The following is a 22,295-nucleotide window of genomic DNA, read 5'->3' as shown; positions in this document are numbered from 1 at the left end:
AGAATACTGACAGATCGACTATAAAGTCTCTTACTTAAGAAGGATAACCAATAAACAGCTGACGAATAAAAGTAAATCTTGCTGTGAAAAATGTAGTCGAGTACTTAAATACATTTAAAATACTTAAAGGGGGGAAAGTATATTACAGTAAACTACCCTGTGATCTATTTCATGATGTATCAGCCTTCATATCTCTCTAGACGAACTCAAGCTCTGGAGTTTAACTGCAGATTGAATTTATATTTATTATTTCATTTCTAAAAGGTGTATCTGCTTCACGTTGTTTGGATCACAGCGTTCTTTGAGGACTTCATTCATTTTTCTTTTATTTCCTTCATAAGTCCTCCCCATTGTTGGTACAAAAAAGGCTTGCCCCTTTTTGCTATTTAAATAAAGTTTCATCATCCCTCTTTCCATCACGCGCTCCCTCGCCGCATTGGTGAGAAGGGATGACGCGCATCCTGTACCTGCGAGGGATGCGTGCGTCTTGCGCCGGTTGGGCATGCGGCCTTGGGGGAAGGATGATGGGGATGCGGATGCCATGGCAACAAGCTGATTAGATTCCGACTATTATATGGACATTTATTTATTTAATATTTCATTTGCACGCGCTGGCGGCGCGCTTCTGCGGACGTGTCAGACCGACCTCTTGAGTGTTGAGTCAGAAAAGGAAGTAAATTGAGCCGTAAACTGGACTCCATCTGCTCTGCACAATTTCCTGAGGACCAAGGATCAACAAGTTGCTTTTTTTTTTTTTTTTTTTTTTTAAGGAAGGTTTGAAATTCATGGGAGCGCACAGTTTTACCTCGGAGCAGCTTTCTTCATTTAAATGTAGAGTCTGTAATCTGCCGTTGGTGCCATAAGAGGGGAAGGGACGCCGCCGTATCCCTGTAGACTGTGTCATTGAAAAGTGAAGTGAAGTGCATGGCAGCGCCTGCATGTGAGGAAACATGGAATGTGGTGCGTCAGGCTGTGAGAACCTCATCAAGTTAATTGCGGTATCAGGTTTTTTTTATATATATAAAATAGCTTTTTTTGTAAAGGAGGAAATCTGTCTGTGTGTCTGACTGCGCTTCAGTCGCGGGTAGATGGGTTTTCCGTCATGGTGAAGGTGTTTTTTCCCGCACGGATACTGAAAATGACAACGTGTGGCGGACTCAGTGAAAACATGGGCTAGACCTGGGGTATTCTGACTTCCTTCCCAGCCGTATTTGTTCCCGTTTTTCCTATGTGCATGTGCCTGGTTGCTGGTCGAGTGCGTGTCCTCGACAGTGAATCAGTGCGTCTCGGAATGAGCGCTCGTTTGTGCCTTTTTTCGTGCGTCCTTTCTGTCCGTTAACAACCCATCCCTCCTAACAGAGTATCGAGTGTCCTTGTCTTTCATCCTCGGATGAATGTTCCCCAGTCTGACACCTTAGCGCCCAAAACATCTCTTACATAATGATATATGATGAAAGGGGCAAAGACTGGGAAGGCAGCCTGGACATATAGGCTACACGGACAGGACACGGACGGCCAATGAGCGTCGAGCGCTCTTATCTACAATAGACCGGGAATCCGGTGCCAATATGACCGGTGTCGGAGCGTTAAGGGCGACTGTGGAGCGGAGAGGGAGGGCCTCGGGCGGAGAGCAGCGTTTCAAGGACGAGGAAGGAGGACTGGCAGAGAAACATCTGTAAGGACAAACAAGACTCTTTAAGAAAAGAGGAAAAGTGAAGCTGCAGGCGTCACAGTGATAGGGGGGGGGGGGGATATTTTTGTCTGGATGGGGCTTTTTCCAAGGGCACTGAGGTAAGAATGGCCACATCCGCGGAAAGAGGGCGGAAGACTCCGGGAGAATGACTGGAGACACGCTGCACTTTTCTGTCGCTTCTTCAATTTAACATTCAGAGCCTCATTGACTTTCTCATCTATGTAACCTAGACAGGTCGACAGTACTGAATAGTTATTCTGAGGGGTGGGGGTCACAGGTTATATTGATCCTCCTCTCACACTCCTCCCCTTCCCTGAGTTGGGATGGATGGGGTGGCTGGAGGTGTGGGTACCCCTAGTAGCGCCGGGGGGTCCGGGGGTGACAGCCTGCCCAGGCGTAATGGAGGGGACTCGAAGAGGCGCAGTAAGGGCAGTTTGCCCTCTCCCGGCTACAGGCTGTCCCAGGCCTCGCTGGAGGGAGAAAGGGGCTCCTTTGGGGCAGATAGCACATCCTCAGGTGGACGCGGGCGTCGCCTCTCCATCATGAGCGCCTCCACCAGGGACGGCCTGCCCTTCCGTACAGCAGGCACTCCAACTACCCCGATTCCCTTGCCGCCTCCTCCGTCCTCCTCTTCTGGCACAGCCCATCCTCCTCCGCGATCAGTAGGCTTCGCCTCCCGTGCAGCCCTGGCCTCTACGTCCTCCACTGGGACCGGAGTCATGGTGGTGGCCACCGGTGCAGAGACCACCACAACCACAGCATGCAACACCAATGCAGCAGGAACCCCTGAGATGATGGGTCAGTCTAGCCTGGGTGGGTTTGGCATGGGATTGGACGGGGAAGACTACAGCAACTCCAACCAGAGCACCTTCATCCAGAGACAGTTTGGAGCCATGCTTCAGCCTGGGGTCAACAAGTTCAGTCTGCGCATGTTTGGATCGCACAAAGCTGTGGAACAGGAGCAGGAAAGACTGAAATCAGCAGGAGCGTGGATCATCCACCCCTACAGTGACTTCAGGTATGGAGCCCTCCCACACACACACACACACACACACACACACACACACACACACACACACACACACACACACACACACACACACACACCCTCCACAGCAGCTGGTCACTCTGATGTTGGTTTGTGAATTAAATGCCACTTGTGGCATTTTCAATACAGATTATGTTTTTTTCTGAGAAATGTGGATCAAAGCAAGTTGAATTCATGCTCATTTTTACAGAGCACACTTGAAGTATAATGATGGACAATTAACTAGAGAGAGAAAGAGAGAGGAAAAGGAAAACAGATCATGCATTAAGCAACCTCTTCACTTGTTAACAGGGGAAATGGGGAGGAGGACAACTGGGAAAGGAGAAAGAAATGCAGGAGGCTAAATATATATTCCCAGGGCACGGCAGTAGTGCATAGTAAATTACGTCAGGGTTAGAGGAGAAGATGAAGCTTAAAGTGGGGTTGTACAACAAAGACACAGCTACAGGTGCTCATGGAAAGAGCAGCGATCAGGGGCTAAGGTCTCCAAGATAGACAGAACGCTACAATGGCTGGTCTCCATTTCTAAGAGGAATATTTTATTATAGTAGCCTGTTGTTTCCTGGAAATAATCTTTCACAGATATAGACAAAAGGTGCACGTCCCTTTCCAAGTAACTTAGGTAAAAAGTTCAGTATGTTTTCATGTAAAGGTGGCTTAACCAAGCACAGCGCTCCCTGTTGGTGGCGGATTAGGATTTTTCTGCCACCTGAGCTGAATAGTTAGTACAGGAATGGGTAAGCCGGGTTTGGTTACTCATTCCTAACGGGTTGTGAAAGATAAGTGCCCCTCCCTGAAACTGCTGGAGGTTTCTTCCTGTTAAAAGGGAGATTTCCTTCCCATTGTCTCCAAGTGCTTGCTCATAGGGGGTCGTCCGATTGTTGGGGATTTCTCTGTATTATTGTAGGGTCTTTACTTTACAATAGTGTTGTGATTTATACATCTCCCTCTCTCTCTCTCTCTCTCTCTCTCTCTCTCTCTCTCTCTCTCTCTCTCTCATATTGCACATGTTAAATATGCGTTATTATTTATGAGTTAATAGGCCAGGTATTCACAGAAAATCGCTCTCCATAATTGCATGTGCCTAAGATGTGCAGATGGACAGCAAAGGGAGAGGCAGCATTCATAATCTCCAGACAGACTGCAGCAACAATGGATGACTTGATCCCCAAGGCTCCTGGCCCACTTTTGTCTCATCAACCACACACAGGCACACACTGACTGTGTCATTTTGTATTGTCTGTCAATGTAATGATCGCTCACACGTGCTTCTTATGGGGCTGCTCGCAGGTAATGTGATGTAGGTAGTCAGCGAGGAAGGCGAGGCAGGATCGACAAAGAGTGTTGTGAATGAGTTTGTGTTTCATTGAATCTCAGCCTTTCCTGCATTAATTGATGTTCAACCAAGACATCTGATGAGTTAAATAGTCCTAATTAGCCCGTTGCAGAATTGCAATTGAATTTTAGTCAATTATGTATGGCATTCTAAATTATGCAAGTTGAGTATGCATTATGCATTATTCAGTCATCTAACTTTTCCGTTAAGTACCTGAAGAGGAACTTTGCAAGGCCGAGGCGCGAGAGACAAGAAGACAGATTACCTTCAGAGCTGCTTTATGTGTTTTGGCCCTTGCAGCCACTAGAATGTGTGGCAGCGCTTGTGCTCGTACATTTGGTCTGTCTTTACTGAGTCTGCCGATAAGCTCCCACACCTTTCACCTCATTAAGAAAAGATGTGTTGTTGCTGCACCTATAAGAATACATAATGAAGGGCAGAAGAGGTGAAGAAAATACACATTGTGGCATGAGAAGCATACAAAGTGAGAGATGAAGGGTGAGGAGAGTTAGAAATAGAAGCAGAGTGAATTCATGTTGAATCAGTGATGCTGCTGATACATGTAGAGTTGTCCTTGTTTGTCTGTATGTGCCGGACTGGATGATGGGTGGAAACTTGCAAGGAGCTGACATCTGGCCAACCGCAAGCAGGGAACCAATCACAGGCAACACAGGAGACACTTGGCCTCAATTACAGTAGATTTGGTTTTTTGGTATGACAACAGCTGAGCAGGTAGATACAGGTCGGTTACCCTCCACCACCTGTTCGTGTTCAAAATGGAATACTGATGAGGTTACAGAGAGCAGCTTTGATTGCATTTGCAATTCCTGTGTGTGTATAAGCATGTGTGAGTGCAGTTCACAAGTGCACACTATATGCATTTATACCCGAATGAACCGCACAGTGCACAGCTCGCGGTGTTTCACCAGGTGGAAAATCAGAAACCAGGTCGTGTCAGGTATTTATTCTGAGTTTTAGTTTGGCTGTCACATCTTCTTGTCTGTTTGGGTCTTCCCTTCTTCATTCAGGTTTGAATCAGCTGTCACATCCCCATGGAAACAGTAGGCTGTAGTACATAGAAGCAGAGTAATGTGCAGTGTACATGGACAGTGTCACCTAGTATTTTACTCAGCAAACTAAAACAATGCATATGATCCACATTTTAATCTGTGAAACCTGTATGATAGATACAAGATTGCAAGAATAAATAGATTTTCTTAAGTTAAAGATGAGAAATACATAATTCCCTGAAGGGTAATGTACTATATTGAGCAGTAGGAGTAAGTACTCAGTAAGTACTTAAACAAAAGCAAGTCCATTGGAAGAAAAGGCCAAACATTTTATCTTTTAAATCCCGTTTAAAAACTCACTTATTCAACATAGTTTTTCCATCTAGTTAGTGTCCCTTTTTTATATTTGGTTCAATTTTTATTTATGTACTTTATCTTTTAGCTATATCTGTTCTTAGTAACTTTGTTCTTATATTCTTTCTATTGCCATATAATTAGTGCCCTCAACCTGATGACATATGTGGTACTTTGTTAATAGTCTTTTATTTAATCATGTCTTAATTTTCCTGTTTTTATTGTAAAGCACTTTGGTGTACCGCTGGTCTTTTAAACGTGCTATACAAATAAAGTTGTATTGTATTGTATTGTAACATAAATTTTACTCTTTCATTGCATGAAAGGAATAAGAAAAAAGAAACTGACTTGATGTAAGAGGAATATTTCTTCAGGTGAATTGCTAACAAGTCACCATCTAACATTTCAGATTGTGAGCTGTTAGCTGGTACTGTACAGACATTTAAAAACAAGGAAATAAACAAATAATAAAATAGATTAGATTAGATAGCTCAAGGAGCAAATGCACATTAAAATATATTCAAGTACCTCAAAATACTAGAGGTCAGAGGACAATGGCCAGCCTGGTTTGAGCTGATAGGAAGGCAACAGTAACTCAAATAACCACTTGTTACAAGCAAGATATGCAAACAAGCATCTCTGAATGCACAGCATGTTGAACCTTGAAGCAGATGGACTACAGCAGATCAGGAACACACTGGGTGCCACTCCTGTCAGCTAAGAACAGGAAACTCAGACTGTACATCAGAAGGTTGTAAAAATGTTTTCTGGTCTGATGAGTCTCAATTTCTGCTCAGACATTCAGATTGTAGGGCCAGAATTTGGCATAAACAACATGAAAACATGGATCCATCTTGCCTTGTATGGTCCAGGATGGTGGTGGTGTGATAGTTGTGGCACAGTTTGAGTCGCGTTGTACCAGCTGAGCATCATTTAAGCACTCCTTAGTTTTGTTCGTGACCATGCCCAACCCTTTATGATCACATTGTACTCATCTCCTTCCAGCAGGATAATGCGCAGTACCACAAAGTTGAAATCACTTCAAACTGCTTTCTTATAAATGAAGATTAGTTCACTGTACTTAAATGTCCTCCACAGTCACCAGATTCCATTTCCAATACAAGCACCTTTAGGATGTGGTGGAACAGGAGATTTATTCATGAATGTTCAGCCAACAAATCTGCAGCATGTGTGATGCTGTCATGCCAACATGGAGCAAAATCTCTGAGGAATGTTTCCAGCACCCTGTTAAATCTATGCTTCAAAGAATTAAAGCAGTTCTGGAGGCAAAATGGGGTCCAATCTAATACTAGGAAGGTGTACCTAATAAATTGTACACTGTATATGTACTAGCATTTTCCACCTATAATACAGCGCTGACACAAACAATATTTTCCATAATCTGTAAATTAGATGTGGAAATCAGATCATAATCTTCAATATGATAAAATCACAATATGTTGCCTACAATAACAGTAATGTCACAATATATTTATGCTGTGATACTCTATATATCATGTGGTAACACAATCATCTATGACACATAGCAATATTTTAATAGGAAGAAAATCTCAGCGGGTAAAATATTGGAATTATATAGGAATTCACTCAGCCATGGTGTTTGTGTGTTTTATCACTATAACTTAATTTCAGTAACCTGTCAGAGTTAATTAGCTGTCTGATTTGTTCCCCACCCCCGCTCCCCGTGACTTTCTTCTTTGCTGCAAATTCTGTGTCACCACAAGGAGTCATGAGCTAGTGACTGTAGTAAGTTAAATTTACTGAGGAGTCAGTTTCAGAGAGCCTACATATTTTAATTTAAATATAGATATAATATTGATGTAGATGTCAACAAATGCATCGCAAGAGGAGGAACAATCATTTTACCGTGTCCGTGGAATGTTTTTCCAAGCAGTTAATCAATAATCAGTGGTTGGATAATCAATTAGTCACTGGTTGAGGATTATTTTATGCTGATCAGTTAGTCACTTCAGTAGAGACATTATTAAGTATCTAATATGGTTAAAATGGCAAAAGCAAAGTCCACACGTCAATGTTAAATTAATTGTTTTAAAAGTAACCTCTCTAAGGTTTTCCATGGGAGCCTCGTTAGGTACAGGATTATGGTTCATATTGTTTACGGGGTCCTGACAGGCATAATGTAATTTACAGACATGTTCCCACAGTCAGAGTTAACAAGGCAAGTTCTCCAAGTCAGGAGTAAATCGCCTTCACTGCTACGACAACTGCAAGAGCGACCATGTTGCTGTAAATAATCCCCGCGTGTTTGTTGCCAGTGATTATGAAGCAATACATCTGTCAGTGTAAGTGACAAAGTCAGACAGAAGAGTGTGTGGGGCCGAGCGATGACTCATGCATGCTTAATATTCATCAGTCTAGCGGTAGCATCACACCATGAAGTTCTGTTACTAAATTGGTGCTCCATAGCAATCGACCGCAGAGCTTGAGTGTACTTTGTCTAAAAAAAGAGACACTGTGTGTGTAAATGAGCGAGACGGAGACAGCGTGAGGATGCAAGAATAAGCAAGTCATTGATAACGCGTTGGCTAAAGGGCTTAGCAGAAACGAGAGAGAGAGATGACACGAATCATCTCCCGATGATTGGATCGGCTCTTCTGTCATACTTTAATCACTTTCAGCATCCAAATGACATGAGTGATCGCCTGATTTTTTTTCCGAGACGGCTACATCACGGAGTCCTCCAGCATGACATTCAGATTGATGAGGCCTCCCAAGGTTACTGATCGTTTGCCTCCCTCTGTTCTTCACTGTCTTCCTCCTTTTCTCAAATCACTTCTTCTTTTTTTTATTAGTATGAAGCACAGGTGCTTTATCTTGCCAAAGCAAAGGATGAAGCTGTCTTGAGGGAAACATTCATATCTACTACAGCCTGACTTATATTACCAGGAGGACTGCACTTGTTATTGTCCTGGCTCACGGATGTGAATAAGCACAGATTATTTAAAAAACAAAAACACACACTTTCTGCTCTCAAACATGTACAAACACCTGTTTGAACACATTTGTAGCTTTATGAAAGTTTTTAAAATCTTACAGAAATCTTAGTAGAAATGTGAATTTTAAAAGGTCGGGGTGGTTATCAGGTAGGAGAGAGCTGGCCAGTTGCATTTTAAGAAGTGCCCTTCAGTTTGCAAGTTGGAGAACTGAATATTACAAGTTGGGCCCTGCTTTTCACAGAGAAGCCTCTCCTGCTTTCACTGAAGTTTTATCAGAATGGTGGCAAATTTCTTGCAGTAACGTCTCCCGTAGGCACTTGCATCTGCCCCTCCAACTTTGGGACCACCAATGTTGTATAACTGTGCCAGTAGCAGCTTTCTTTTTTTAATCTGGTGGAAATGCATTTAACAAGTTTTAGAAAATCCAATGGCACCAAGTCGGTGGGAAGGCTTTAAGAACGTGATACCCATCTTGCCCTCAGGTGCTTCAACTTTGACCAATCTTGTTTTGATGTGTCTCTTTGAACTTATGGAAATGTAAGATTGAATCAGAGTTGTGCCCCTTTGAATCTGATTTTTCAGGATTATATGTTTAGGATGGGAATGTAAAAATGGACGGATGCTTGGCTCTGCCTTTTGCAATGTGGAGGAACACAAGAGGAAGACATGGCGCCCTGATTCAGCCAAACAACATTTTTAAATGAATATGCAGGAAACGTAGCATTATCCACATCAAGTGCAGGATACAGTCTTTTTTTTTTTTTTTTTTTTAACAGTAGGAATTTTGACTCATCACAGCAGAAGAAGCATGCTCTAGGCTCTCTCTCATCTTCCTGTACACAAATCACATATAACATTATGACCACCTGGATAATATTGTGTTGGTCCCCTTTTTGCAGCCAGAGAAGCCCAGACCCATCCTAGCAGAACACTGCCTCTGCTGGACTTCTTCCCATAGTACTTCCTAATGCCATATATTAAAGCACATGCACCATGTAAAAGAAGACGTCATTCATCAGAAGAGGCCTCCTTCTTCCATTGCTGTGTTCCAGTTCTGATGCTGTCATGCCCATTGTTGGCTCTTTCAGTGGTGGATCGGAGTCAGCACGGACACCCTGACCCTGGTCTGTGGCTATTCAGCCCTATACCCAACAAATTCTGACATCTTTCTATCAGTCGGCATCAACTTTTCAGCTCGTCTGTTGGATCCAACCACGCTGCCCAGCGTTTACGCCCCTGCATCAGTAAAACTTGGTTCACCACTGCTCCTTCCTTGGACCACTGCATACCAGGAACACCCCATCCATTTTTGTCTCTGTTACGCCCCAGTCTAGGGGTACAGGAACGCAACATAAGTTTGAAAAGATTGCCCCGCCCTGGTCCCCAAAACCATACACAGAGGGAAAACCAATTTCTTAGTGAATGGTGGTTTATTTTTCTACACTGCAAAATGAAGCTCTGGGGTGAACAAAGGCCAAAATAACAAACAAAACAAGCTAATTCAGGAGGAGGTGCTATCTAAAACCCTATGTGAAATCAAAAATCAAACAAAAGACAAGCGCTACACCTAACTCCCTAACTGAGATAAACAGGAGAAAACAGTGCAAGGAAAAACAATAAGGCAGCTCACCCCTTCTGCTCCAGTGCTATTTACAATGAAAACTAATGTACACACTATATACAGAACTGAGAAAGTCACAAAAGTCATGGGTTTTGGAAGCCAGGGTCAGGTCTGCTGCTGCTGTCAGTGGCTGCCCCAGGACAACTGCTGGTGATGGATTTTGAATGCGACCACATGATCAGCAGACCAATCGGCAGCCGTCAGCTCATCCAATCCAGGGCCTGCAAAGACTTAAAGACACAGACAAAGAAACAGCCACCAAAATAGATTATGGCCAGGGCCATAACAGTCTCATCGTTTGGCTCTTGTCAAACTCACTCAAATCCTTACACTTACCCATTTTTCCTGCTTCCAACACATCAATTTTGAGGACAAAATATACACTTGCTCCCTGATATATCCCACCCACTAACAGGTGCCATGATGAAGAGATAATCAGTGTTATTCACTTCACCTGCCGGTGGTCAAAATGTTATGCGTGATTGATATACTTCACCACACTGTCATTTCACAAAGAGCTTATAAGCAGGTTCACTCTTGAAAAGTGACAAAGTGACACATGCAGATTTCAGTCACAGTGAATACTAATCCTGTTCAGTTTTGAGTATTCTGTTAATGCTCATCATTTGAGCTGCTCACAGGTGACAAAACCGTGGTGTCTCTGTTTGTAAAATCATGTTAATATAGATTTCAGTAATACTGACTTATGCTAAACATACATATAGATGACGCTTATATTGGTCCCAGTAAAGAAAAAAGAAAGATTTCGCTTACATTAATATTTAATATTTCTGTTTTTGCTTTGCGAGATGCTGCTAAACCTCTTTTACCACAACATGAAAGTCTTTTTTCTGTTTTTGCAAGGTATTTTTAGCATTTGCACTGTATGAGTTATGCCATTTTATCATCTTTTTACTAAAATCTTGCCAATAATTAAAGTGTAATATTTGGGTCATGAGCATGTGAGTCAGCATATTCAACTGGTTAAGATACTGCCAAAGTGTGCAAAGCTGTCTTCAATCCAAACAGCAGCTTGAGATGTTTTTGCCTTTATTTTAAATTCTATTTGTGCTATTTGGCAAACCTTTTAAAACAACAAGACAATATAAGAAAACAAGAAACGAAGATGGAGAGACCAGAGGTAAATAAAGAGTCCATCGTTATCTTTTTAGATTCTACTGGGATCTTTTGATGTTACTGCTGATGATGGGAAACCTAATCGTCCTGCCAGTGGGCATCACGTTCTTTCGAGACGAGAACACTCCATCATGGATCATCTTTAACGTGGTCTCGGACACTCTCTTCATGGTCGATTTGGTCCTTAACTTCAGGACCGGCATCGTCAAGGAAGACAACACTGAGATATTACTCGACCCGAGGTTAGAAGGAGCATTTATGTGCATGTGTGTGTGTATTGTCTGGAATATCAGTGCAGCAGGACCAATGCCATAAATTTAAATTTGCTCTTCTGGCCATCTGCTGGGTTTGTGTTCAAACAAATTAATGTGTGAGATGTGAAAAGGTGATGTGAGGCCAGTGGCAGAGCTTTGTTCAAATCCCACTATGTTCCTGTTGAATATTTATGAGGAAGGTTTCATGCCAAGCAAATGTTGAACTCTCTTCCACGAGACTAGACTGCCTAATGAGGAATGACACTGGTCTTCCATCTCACTCTAACGTCAGGGCGATTCGCCAGAAATACCTGAAGAGCTGGTTCCTCGTGGACTTTGTGTCATCCATCCCGGTGGATTACATCTTCCTAATGGTGGACAGTCTGGACTCAGAGGTCTACAGGACGGCCAGGGCACTGCGGATAGTCCGCTTCACCAAAATCCTGAGCCTGCTTCGGCTCCTGCGCCTGTCCAGGCTCATCCGCTACATCCACCAGTGGGAGGAGGTGAGAAGCACAAACTCAGATATTTGTGGAAAAGATTTAATATTTAAGGCATGACTCATCAGAAGCCCCTTTTGTATGAAACAACATGCTTGGAGGGCAGAGGCACCCCCGTTTTGGATGTGTTGCTGATCAAGAGGCTTTTAGGGATAAAAAAAATCTAAAACCCCATTTGCTCTCTTTAACCGCACTTATTTTTACATCCTCTTCTTTCTCAGATCTTCCATATGACCTATGACCTTGCCAGTGCTATGGTAAGGATAGTAAATCTAATTGGCATGATGCTGCTGCTGTGCCACTGGGATGGCTGTCTCCAGTTTTTGGTCCCCATGCTGCAGGACTTCCCTCCTGACTGCTGGGTTTCTAAGAACGTGATGGTGGTGAGTCTCTGTGTTATTTTTAATATGTTTCAGTGAACGACTTTATTGTCAGGCCAACAGACGCAGGATGTGACGTTCAGGCTGAGCTGAATGAATCACACAAAACCCTATCTGGATTGTTTGAACAGCGTGCGCAATATTTGTTTGAGATTGAAGCAAACCGCTGCTTCTGAAAAGACTCACTGTTTATCAGATTTGCCATGCTTTGCCCCTTATCTGTGTTAACTGGCTCATGCAGCAACATGTCCAGTTGAAATAAGATTGACTGTAATTAAAAACCTCCGAGAGATCAGGTGTAGGTGTGAATGAGCTCAATCTGTGGAAGGCCTGGGGACCTGCTGGAGATTTTGCATGAAAGCATACAGACTCAGATATTCAACTGACTCATGTCTTGCAGTTGCCCGTGTGATGGTTGCTAAGCAGACTGATGCTGGGATTTTCCCCAGAGAAGGTCCCCTTGTCCAATGGACCATTAACGTCTTAGTATAATTGGACTCATACACAAAAACACACACACGCACACATAGAGGCGGCTCATTTTATTGTCCCTCTTTAGAACATTTATTTAATAATGCAAGATGACGGCCCTTTTATTGTTTTATATGTAGCGCAGCTGCTCGATTTTATGATTTTGGTCAGCACACTGGCTTTCGGCACTTAAATTGCTCTCCTGCAATATGTTATGATCTCAGCTGTATTTTCTAAAATGGTTTGGCTGAGCCACTCAGAGGGGAAAACACTCCCGTAACCCGACTAAAATAAGAACAGTTCAAGGCTCCAGCGTCTCTGTAATTAACGCTTGAAACTTGTTTTATTCCTCTGTCACCCTTCCTCTCTTCCTCTCCCGCTCACAGAACGACACATGGGGTGTGCAGTACTCCTATGCTCTGTTCAAAGCCATGAGCCACATGTTGTGTATCGGCTACGGTGCCCAGGCTCCCGAGGGGATGACTGACGTGTGGCTCACCATGCTCAGTATGATTGTAGGCGCCACCTGCTATGCCATGTTCATCGGCCACGCCACCGCTCTGATCCAGTCACTAGACTCATCGCGGCGACAGTATCAGGAAAAGGTGAAATATGACGCTTGTTTATGAGTGTCGTATGACTGTGGGTGCTTCTGACTATGTAGATCTACAAGCCATCCAGGTGGGTCCGTTCTAGCCTGCAGCCTTTAGGTTGACTCTCCTTGTTCAGACTTTAAACTTTGTTCAATTTTTTTGTCTGGGGTTTCAATTACTATTATAAGCGGTATGCTGGTTTTAATTAATGCTGAAGTACTTGAATGCTGATGCTAAGATTCACAATTTAAAATGAAACAAAAAAAATACTCCAAATTCTTAAATTTGAGCCCCAAACCAACAAATCTTTGCATGAAGCCAGTGCAAGGGGAAGCATAGATCACTGTGAGAAAAATGTGTGGAAAAAACAAGTTTGTGATTTATGTTGGAAAAAAAAAACAAAGAGTTTGCTAAAGTTATCACAGTGACCTTTGTTTTACTAGAAATCAAAATAGGCCCTTTTTAGTGTTAATGATTAATACAAACTGTGGGAGGCATGAACTTTTTTAGCTCCTAAAGAGGACCCTGCCAGAAAAAGTCAGATAACCACGGGAGTAGTGTTTTTCAATTTGGGGGTGAACCTAGCAAAGGGGTCAAGAGATAAACTAGAGTTCAAAAAAAGGGGAAAAACATTTCAACATATTTCTAACACCCGGAAGTACGCTCTAGTGAGATAAAGTATTTAAGAAGTTGGTGTCTGAAATCACTGAAGTTCTTCTGCATAATAAATATAGGCATATAATGAATTAGGGTAATTCACATTGTACAGTTAAAAACAATATTAAACCCACAGTGTTGAAGAGATCGTAACTTCCCACTGGAGCTGTGAGTCAACATTCGTAGATTTGAAATTATACCTCACAATGGCTGTGCAAAGTGATGATAGTTTACTATCTAACATATATACATCTCAGTGTCTGAGTATCTATTGAGGCACTGACCCACACACAACAACACAAACATATCAAACCGAGGTCACATTTCAAGGTTGATTCTGAGATAAAATTTCTAAAGAATGTATTTCCACAGTCTGCGCGTACTCTTCTCTTAAAGTGAATGTGTTTGTGCCTTCGTTATTGCAGTACAAGCAGGTGGAGCAGTACATGTCGTTCCATAAGCTCCCGGCAGATGTTCGGCAAAAGATCCATGAGTACTACGAGCACCGCTTCCAGGGAAAAATGTTCGATGAAGAGAACATCCTGGGAGAACTTAGTGAGCCGCTAAAAGAGGTGATAAACTCACAAACACCCACACCATCACACATACATGCCGTAGATGCTGTGTTCATGCCTGCAGCAGATCTCTGACTAGCACTCCCTCCTCTCTTTATCCCTTCTTCCTCTTTGCTTAGGAGATAGTCAGCTTTAACTGCCGCAGCCTGGTTGCTAACATGCCGCTGTTCGCCAACGCTGATCCCAACTTTGTGACCGCCGTACTTACCAAGCTCCGCTTTGAAGTGTTTCAGCCATCAGACTTCATCATCCGTGAGGGCACAGTTGGACGTAAGATGTACTTTATCCAGCACGGACGCGTCAGCGTGCTGACCCGTGGCAACAAGGAGACCAAGCTGAGTGATGGATCTTACTTTGGAGGTGAGGATGTTTTGGTGTCTCGTTAAACAAGAAGGAGAAGGTTTTGGAGGAGCAGAAGCAGAAGATAGCAGTAGTTTTTTCTGTGGTTTGTTTTGCAGAACTACTGTATATACTGCAATTTCCCTGTTATACTGATAAAACTGTCCTCTAATTGTCAGAGATCTGCTTATTGACTCGAGGACGGAGGACAGCCAGTGTCCGAGCAGACACATATTGCCGTTTGTACTCTCTCAGTGTGGACAGCTTCAATGAGGTTCTGGAGGAACACCCGATGATGCGACGTGCCTTTGAAACTGTTGCAGCTGACCGACTGGACCGTATTGGTAACTTGTGGTTTTTGAATTGCTACATACATTTGTTTTTTCAATACTGACAATACCAAATACTTGCAGATATCACAGGCCCTTTGTTAGGATTGTTCAAGCCGCCAAAAGATCAGGAGTCCTCTTTGAATACAAGCTGTAAGAATTAAAAGTAAAAATAATTCAGGATTAGAAATCTTTGTAATGTAAAAAAACCAGGAAAACGCTTGAGGCTAAAACTCCAGCTACGTGACAGCTTTACCTACTTTAAAAGATATCATTCCTTTAGGCATTCCGTTTTGTCAAGCCCAGTATCGCAGGTTACAAAGACATGTTGAAGATTTTATTTCACATTTGCGCTTTCTTTTTCTCCTCTACAGGCAGGAAGAACTCCATGCTCACGCGGAAGTCGTCCCAGGGCGGTTCTCTTGGTGGCAGCATGGGTCGTGGTGGAGGCCGAGGTGGGGGGGGTCTAGGAGGTGGTGGTATGACAGCAGGAGGTCTGGGTTCCTGTGACAGCATGCTGGTGCAGCAGATTGTTAAACACGACAGCATGCCAGCCATGCAGGATGCCATCGCAGCCGCTGCTGCCGCTGGAAGAAGTGGCACGGTGTCTCCTCGGCCACGCCCCGTCATCTGGGCGCCGCTGGTCCATGCTCCGCTGCAGACTGCGGCTGCAACAAGTAATGTAGCCATTGCCCTCATGCACCAACAGCAACAGCAACAGCAGCAGCTTCAGCAGCTGCAGCAGCAGCAGCACGCTCTTGGAGGAGCTTTTTACCTGCCCTCCCCTCTCATCTCCCCCTCTCCCTCGTCCTCTTTCCCTCTTTCTTCTCCTCGTGCTCCTGTGTTGCAGCCCCTTCGCCCCTCTGTGAGCTCTCTCATTGGGATGATGGCGATGGGAGGAATAGGTGGCTTGTCGCCAAGAGGATTTCCTGTCTCCCCCTCAACCATGGGCCCTCCTGGTGGGGTGACATCGCCTCCTGTTGCTAAAACTCCACCCACTTCAGCCTCCTCTGTCCCAACTTCTGTCCAACAAGGAAGGAATCTCCATTACAGCCTCCGACTTCAGGCAGATCATCCCTCAGCGATTTCTGGATCTCTTGGAGCCCCAACAGGAGGAGGAGGAGGACCAGCTGCACCTCCCCACAAAACACCAGCCACCAATCTGCCTGCCTCCAGTGGCCCATCAGATGGCAACACTTTGCTTACAGCTCAGCAAGGGGCAAAAGAGGCTCTGTTACGTCATGGAGGAAACACTTCACAGGGTCTCCCAGCACTGGGTAGACTCACCCAGGAAGCCAGGCTGCTCTCAGCCTCACAGCCCACCCTGCCTCATCGCTCTTGGGCTGCAGTGCAGCCTCACCCTCCTCTCCATCGGAAGGCCTCTGGCGGTAATTTGCTAGCAGCTCCGTTTCTGGCAGGGCAATTAGCCAGGGGAAGCAGTGCAGGCCTGCTGACCTCTAATCCTTCAGTACAGCTGGTGACAAATATGCCATTTAATGCACAAACACAAGCACAGGGCACAGTTCCTGTCCAGCCCACTATAGCACAGACTGTAAAGACACAGTCTGCAGCTCACACTGCCTCTGCTGCCACAGCTGCACACATGCCTTCTACATCGTCTGTGCCAGCATCTTCCTCTCCTCCAAAGCATACCCCGCTGTCCTCTGCCACCCCTTCCCCTGCACCCACTCCTTCATCTCCTACACCTATTCTTTGCCAGACTCCTCGACCGAAACCAATCCCAATGACCCCTTCCCGCTCCTCCTCTCCTCCTCTCTGCTCCACCCCTCCATCGGCAGGAACAAGCCCACTGTCGCTCTCTTCAATTCCTCGTCCCAAACCGATTCCTACACCCTCCTCCCGCTCGTCCTCTCCCTCTCCATCTTCCACACCACCTCCATCCTCTGTTTCTACCCCTGTTCCACTACCTCAGCCTTACGGGACCAGATCCTCACTCACATCCTCTTCTCCCCCTTCCTCTTTGGTTTCATCTTCTCCGCCCCACCCCCAGAGCCCAAGAGCGAAGGCATCCAACACACCACCATCTGCTTCTCCATTGTCGGGTGCCAGCCCTGTCTTGACTCCAGTCCCTTCTCCCACTCAAACAACCCGCACCCGAACATCTACCCCCTCCCAAACGCCTACTCAAGCCAGCACACCGGGTACCCCTACCCAGACCTTCACCCCAACACCTTCCTCATCTCCCATCCCTCTTACATCGGTCCCCTCCCTGAGTAAATGCCACAGTCCAACACCTTGTCTCCAGGCCTCAGTCTCCAGCTCAGCAAGAGTCCCCACTTCAAGCCAGATTCCTAAACAGGTCTCACCTCTCACCCCAACCCAAACTTCAACTCTGTCCCAAACACCTGCTAGCACTAATGCTCCAACTAAAGTAACTTTTTCAGTTCATCCTGTAAAGCAAACATCTCCTGTCCCAACTCCAAGCTCCACTGCCAAAGAAATCACATCCACAGCCTCCTGCTCAACAATTTTATGCTCCACAAAGTCCCCCTCTCTTTCTACCCCCTCCAGCACCACCACCACCACCAGCACCTCTCCTTGTGTTCAGCCGGCCTCTTCTAACCCCCCAAAACAAATACCAAGCACCATGGCTGCCCCTACCCAGTCCTCAAAACTCAATACACGTTCCACCCCTGTCCAGACCACACAAGCATCCACCACTGCACCCACCCAGTCGGCACACGCAGACTCCCCTGCCAAATCCACCTCTCCTAAAAGTGGACAAAAAGACCCTCAGCTGTCACCGGGCAGAAAAGACTCAGAGGGACTACGACACAAACTGCCCGCCAACATGTAAAACATAAAAAAATTTAAAAATTTAAAAAAAGATGAGGAGGAAAACCTCATAAAATGTTGGCCTTTGTGTTGTGGTGGGTGCCTGAATAGCAGAGCCATGGATATGCAGAGTTGTGTCAGAGTTGGCACCAGACAAGCCGTGATCTCACGAGGACAGATACATGTTTGCATTCACTCTAGGATGTGATTGTCTTAGAACATCAGGTGTTCACGTGACTCACAGCCAAGCCATCGATCAAGGATCCAGGAGAAAGACTTTAGGGGTCCTCAGCGGGGTTGATAAGGCGGAGTCTAAAAAAAACATCCAAATGTATACATACATATCTGTGTTAGTGATTGTTGGAGCAAGCTGGGGAGCTGAAGTGGAAATATGCTGCAGTGTATCTACACAATAAAACGGGAAGGAAACAACGTCTGGGAGTCTGGAAAAAAAAATTAAAAGCTAATGAAAAAAAAGCAATACTTGTGACGCATTTTTCTCACTAATTAAACAGGAAATTTCCTTGACAATAATAATGAATGTGGGAAGATATTAATTGTTTTCCTGTTTGAAGGAAAGTCACGATGACAAGATGCAGGCAATAGAGCAGATACTTCCTTGTTTCCAGCTCCAACTCCCTCTTGCCTCCCATTCTTCACCAAAGTGTAATATTTTCTCATCAGAATAATAATAATTATACTGATATAGCGTTTAAAAAGCACTGTAAAGTCAATATTCATATGAATTTGAAAAATTAGAAGCAGTCCACTTGTAGTTTTGTTGTCCCAGGTGCGTGGTGTTTAGTTTTTGAACAATACAAACCTTTTAAATCTACATGTTCGCTTTGACAGCTTCTGTAAATTGTATTTTTTTTCTTCTCTGTGTGTGCGTGTGTGCGTGCGTGTGTGTGACACACAATACTGCTCTGCTGTGCATTGTGGTTCACTTGATTTCTTTCTTTCTCCACCCGTCTCCCTGTACTGTAAATACGTGCCTCTCTGTGGGTCTGTTGTGTGCTTCCTCACTCCTCGGTCTCTTTGTCTTTCATCTCGTGTCTGTCTAGCTGCCTTTCATCTGATTTCACAGCTCTGGTCGCTAACTGTTTCTTTGACGCTCACAGACTCACTCCCTTTCTCTCAGTTTGCCCGACACTTTGCTCTCTGCTGCCGTCAGCCTCATGTTCAATTAGCGGTTTCCTTCTTCTGTCACCCTATGACACTGTTTCAGCACAGTTTCCAGTGATGTTTGATGTTTTCTGTGGGTAGCAACAAGGCATTTCTGTCTTAATCCCTGATACCATGTTGCCTAGACGATATATTTAAGGACCAAATGTTTTATTTTTTATTTATCACAGCTTTAGCTTTTGGAAAGAAAAGACGGCTAATAGTGCTGCCAAACTGATGATCATAAGTGTGACACTGAGGGTGATGATTTTCTGCTTGTGATGATGATGATGCTGACATGATGATGATGATGGTGTATAGCTGGATGTAAGAATAAAGTGGATTTAGGTATCATCTTGTGAGTTGTGAGCTTATTGTGTGTGTGTGTGTGTGTGTGTGTGTGTGTGTGTGTGTGTGTGTGTGTGTGTGTGTGTGTGTGTGTGTGTGTGTGTGTGTGTGTGTGTGTGTGTGTGTGTGACATTTGGACCATTTAAGCAGGACTTTTACATTCATAACTAAAAACTGTTATGAACTATAGTTATAGTGGTTCTGCCAGAGGTTTTTTCCTGTTAAAAGGGGGTTCTTCCTTCCCACTGTTGCCAAAGCGTTTACTCATATAAGGATATATGATGGTTTTCTCTGTTTTCTTTGTATTATTGTAGTCTTGATTTGTTGTTGTGATTTGGCACATTAGAAATTAAATTGAACTGAACTGAATTGGGTTTCACAAAAAAGCTTTACACTGTTAAAAGTGAACTCTCCACAGTAATAATTGTTGTTTTGTTGTTTAATCATGCTCAGAGCTGTGACTGAGCAAACACTCCCACGCAAAAAGATTGTCTCACAGATTTTCCATATTTTCTTTTTTTTAACCGAACACTTCAATTATACTTTGCATTGTGTTTTTTTTTCCATCAAAAAGGTGTAAATGCTGTTGTAAAGCTTTTACCACACTCCCAGAAAGACAGTTTACAGGAAAGCAGCAGCATAATTTGCATAAATCATGGAATTTAAAACTCAAATTGACTTGTAGTTGACTTGTTCTTTGTAACTGTAGATTGAAAATGTCCCACCAATTTAAAAAAAAAAAAAAAAAAGTATTATGTCATTTTCATTAGAAATAGGTTTTGATTCTTAGTACAAAAAAAAAAAACAACAACAACTAAAAAAAACAAACCAAAACAAAAACCTCAAGTTATTACTGTTTTATGTGAAATATGAATCAGGGTATGTGTTTCAGCCCTACTGAGAAATATGGATTTTTTTGGTAGATCTAGACATGGTCATTCTTTGAAATGCAACAGATACCACATAGAAAAGAAAAACAATAACATAGGCTTGTTTAGGTTTTATTGGACACATCTGACAAGAAAATCCTTGTAGCTAATATGAAGGTAGAATCATATGTGCCGTTTAGTTAGAAAAAACTAACCAGTATTTTGGGGCAAGAAACTCACAAGTTTGTTTTTTTTTTGTTTGTTTTGTTTTGTTTTGTTTTTTTCAGATTTTTCAGATTCTTCTGCTGGCTGCTTTTTACAGGGTAGTGTGCCATGTCACAAAGTATAGATAATCTCAAACTGGCTTCATGAACACAACAATGACTTCACTGTACTCAAATGGCATCGGCAGTCATCAGATCTCAATCCAGTAGAGCACCTTTGGGATGTGGTGGAACAGCAGATTCACATTATGGACGTCCAGCTGACAAATCTGCAGCAACTGTGTGATGCTATCATGTCTAGATGAACCAAAATCTGTGAAGAATGTTTCCAGCACCTTGTTGAATCCATGCCATGAAGAATTAAAGCAGTTTTGAAGGCAAAAGGCAGTCCAACCCACTGCTAGGAAGGTGTACCTAATAAAGTGGCTGTATAAAACATAAACAATTAAGAAGTGTTTCTTTTTCAGATTGGGATTTGATAACTGCATTTTTCTGTGTAAAACCAACCACAACAGTCAGTAAATTGTAAGTTTTAAATTATCATATTCAAGAAAAGGAAATTAGAAAATACAAACTCGAAACTTGCCTTTAAATTTAACTCGAGCACAGAAAATAAATCAACGACTGCTTCCTATCACTGCCACTAACCAGCATTTTGCTTTACTTTGAATAGATTTACTTGGATGGATTATCCGCACACAGAGTATCACTTGAGATCCGACTTGGACTTGACCTCTGTGACTCAGCCTTGGAGTCATACATGATCTCTGAGGATTTAGGACTGAAGGTTTGGTGACTCAGGTCCAGCTCTGCGCAGTACAACCTCTACCTGTGTGGGATGAATGACTGGTGAAGTGTCTCTCTTCTGCCTCCCACTCTAGCTCTGCTGCTGCTGCCTGCTGCTCATGGATCCCCAACCCTAATCCTGTACCTCTCCGCAGAGGGCAGGCACGCTCACTTCCAAGGTTAAGCTTGTGAATGTGGGGACACTTAAATCTCTGCCGCTCTTGAGAGGAACTAAATGAATATCCGCCTTCATGAGGGCGGATTACATTCCCACTGATACACCTGCTAACTTTCTGTCTCTCACATGTGTTTCCCCTCCCCTCTCATTAGAGTCCAAGAGGTTTTCAACAGCACTTCAGCCTCTGAGGGCGTCAGAGAGGGAATTATTTTTCACATCTACAAGCTAAGAGGCATTAAAGTATTGGATTTGCACTTGTTATTATTATTTGCACTGTGTTTAAATAGCCCCTGCAGAATCTCACAAAGCAACATTAATGTTTCAGCAAATGGATGAGTGTCTGACTGTAAATATTTCAGCTTTTTCGCACCTGTGCTGGCATTTTAAATGAGAGGGAGGTGTGAGGCTGGAGGCTGTGGATGGAAACGTGCTTCTAAGCACATTTACACAATTACATAGTGAAGCAGAGCAGGTTTCTGGTTGGAGGCTCTCAGTTCAGCACACTCGGGCCTGCCGGTGGTGAAGTGACCACTAGATGGCGACGACGCTCTAAAAAACAGGTGAGTACAGCGGGGTAGAAAACGAGCATCCCTGCGAGATAATCGCATATGACTAGTATGAATATGTTTCAGTATGTTTCATAGAGTGACAGGTG

At 43.8% G+C, this 22,295-nt stretch overlaps 1 protein-coding gene across 2 annotated transcripts; it reads left to right on the top strand.

The window, feature by feature from the left end:
* Positions 1–1,773: 1,773 nt before the first annotated feature.
* Positions 1,774–19,586, top strand: LOC147319214 (uncharacterized). 2 transcript variants are annotated; one of them, XM_086311644.1, is made up of 9 exons: positions 1,774–2,711; positions 11,213–11,419; positions 11,724–11,937; positions 12,153–12,314; positions 13,169–13,387; positions 14,458–14,604; positions 14,727–14,967; positions 15,126–15,290; positions 15,650–19,586. In XM_086311644.1, the coding sequence occupies exons 1-9, from the start codon at positions 2,017–2,019 to the stop codon at positions 18,091–18,093; spliced, it is 4,494 nt and encodes a 1,497-aa protein (XP_086167770.1). In that variant the 5' UTR covers positions 1,774–2,016; the 3' UTR covers positions 18,094–19,586. The 2 variants fall into 2 exon arrangements, with proteins under 2 accessions (XP_086167770.1, XP_086167771.1); XM_086311645.1 differs by lacking the exon at positions 11,213–11,419.
* Positions 19,587–22,295: the final 2,709 nt, after the last annotated feature.

Source organism: Aulonocara sp. 'chitande type north' Nkhata Bay, linkage group LG11, assembly GCF_057382095.1.
Source record: "Aulonocara sp. 'chitande type north' Nkhata Bay isolate Kocher_YH1m ecotype deep benthic linkage group LG11, A_spYH_male_GT1.1, whole genome shotgun sequence".
Classification (NCBI taxonomy): domain Eukaryota; kingdom Metazoa; phylum Chordata; class Actinopteri; order Cichliformes; family Cichlidae; genus Aulonocara; species Aulonocara sp. 'chitande type north' Nkhata Bay.
Note: the sequence above shows the minus strand (reverse complement) of the source record. Positions and strands in the feature narration are given on the sequence as shown.

Bases quoted from the DNA above. Each gene is read 5' to 3' on its own strand.
- LOC147319214 (XM_086311644.1), top strand. From the start codon at position 2,017: ATGGATGGGGTGGCTGGAGGTGTGGGTACCCCTAGTAGCGCCGGGGGG. The intron at 11,938-12,152 runs GTGAGAAGCACA...CTTCTTTCTCAG, and splicing joins ACATCCACCAGTGGGAGGAG to ATCTTCCATATGACCTATGA. The intron at 13,388-14,457 runs GTGAAATATGAC...TCGTTATTGCAG, and splicing joins GGCGACAGTATCAGGAAAAG to TACAAGCAGGTGGAGCAGTA.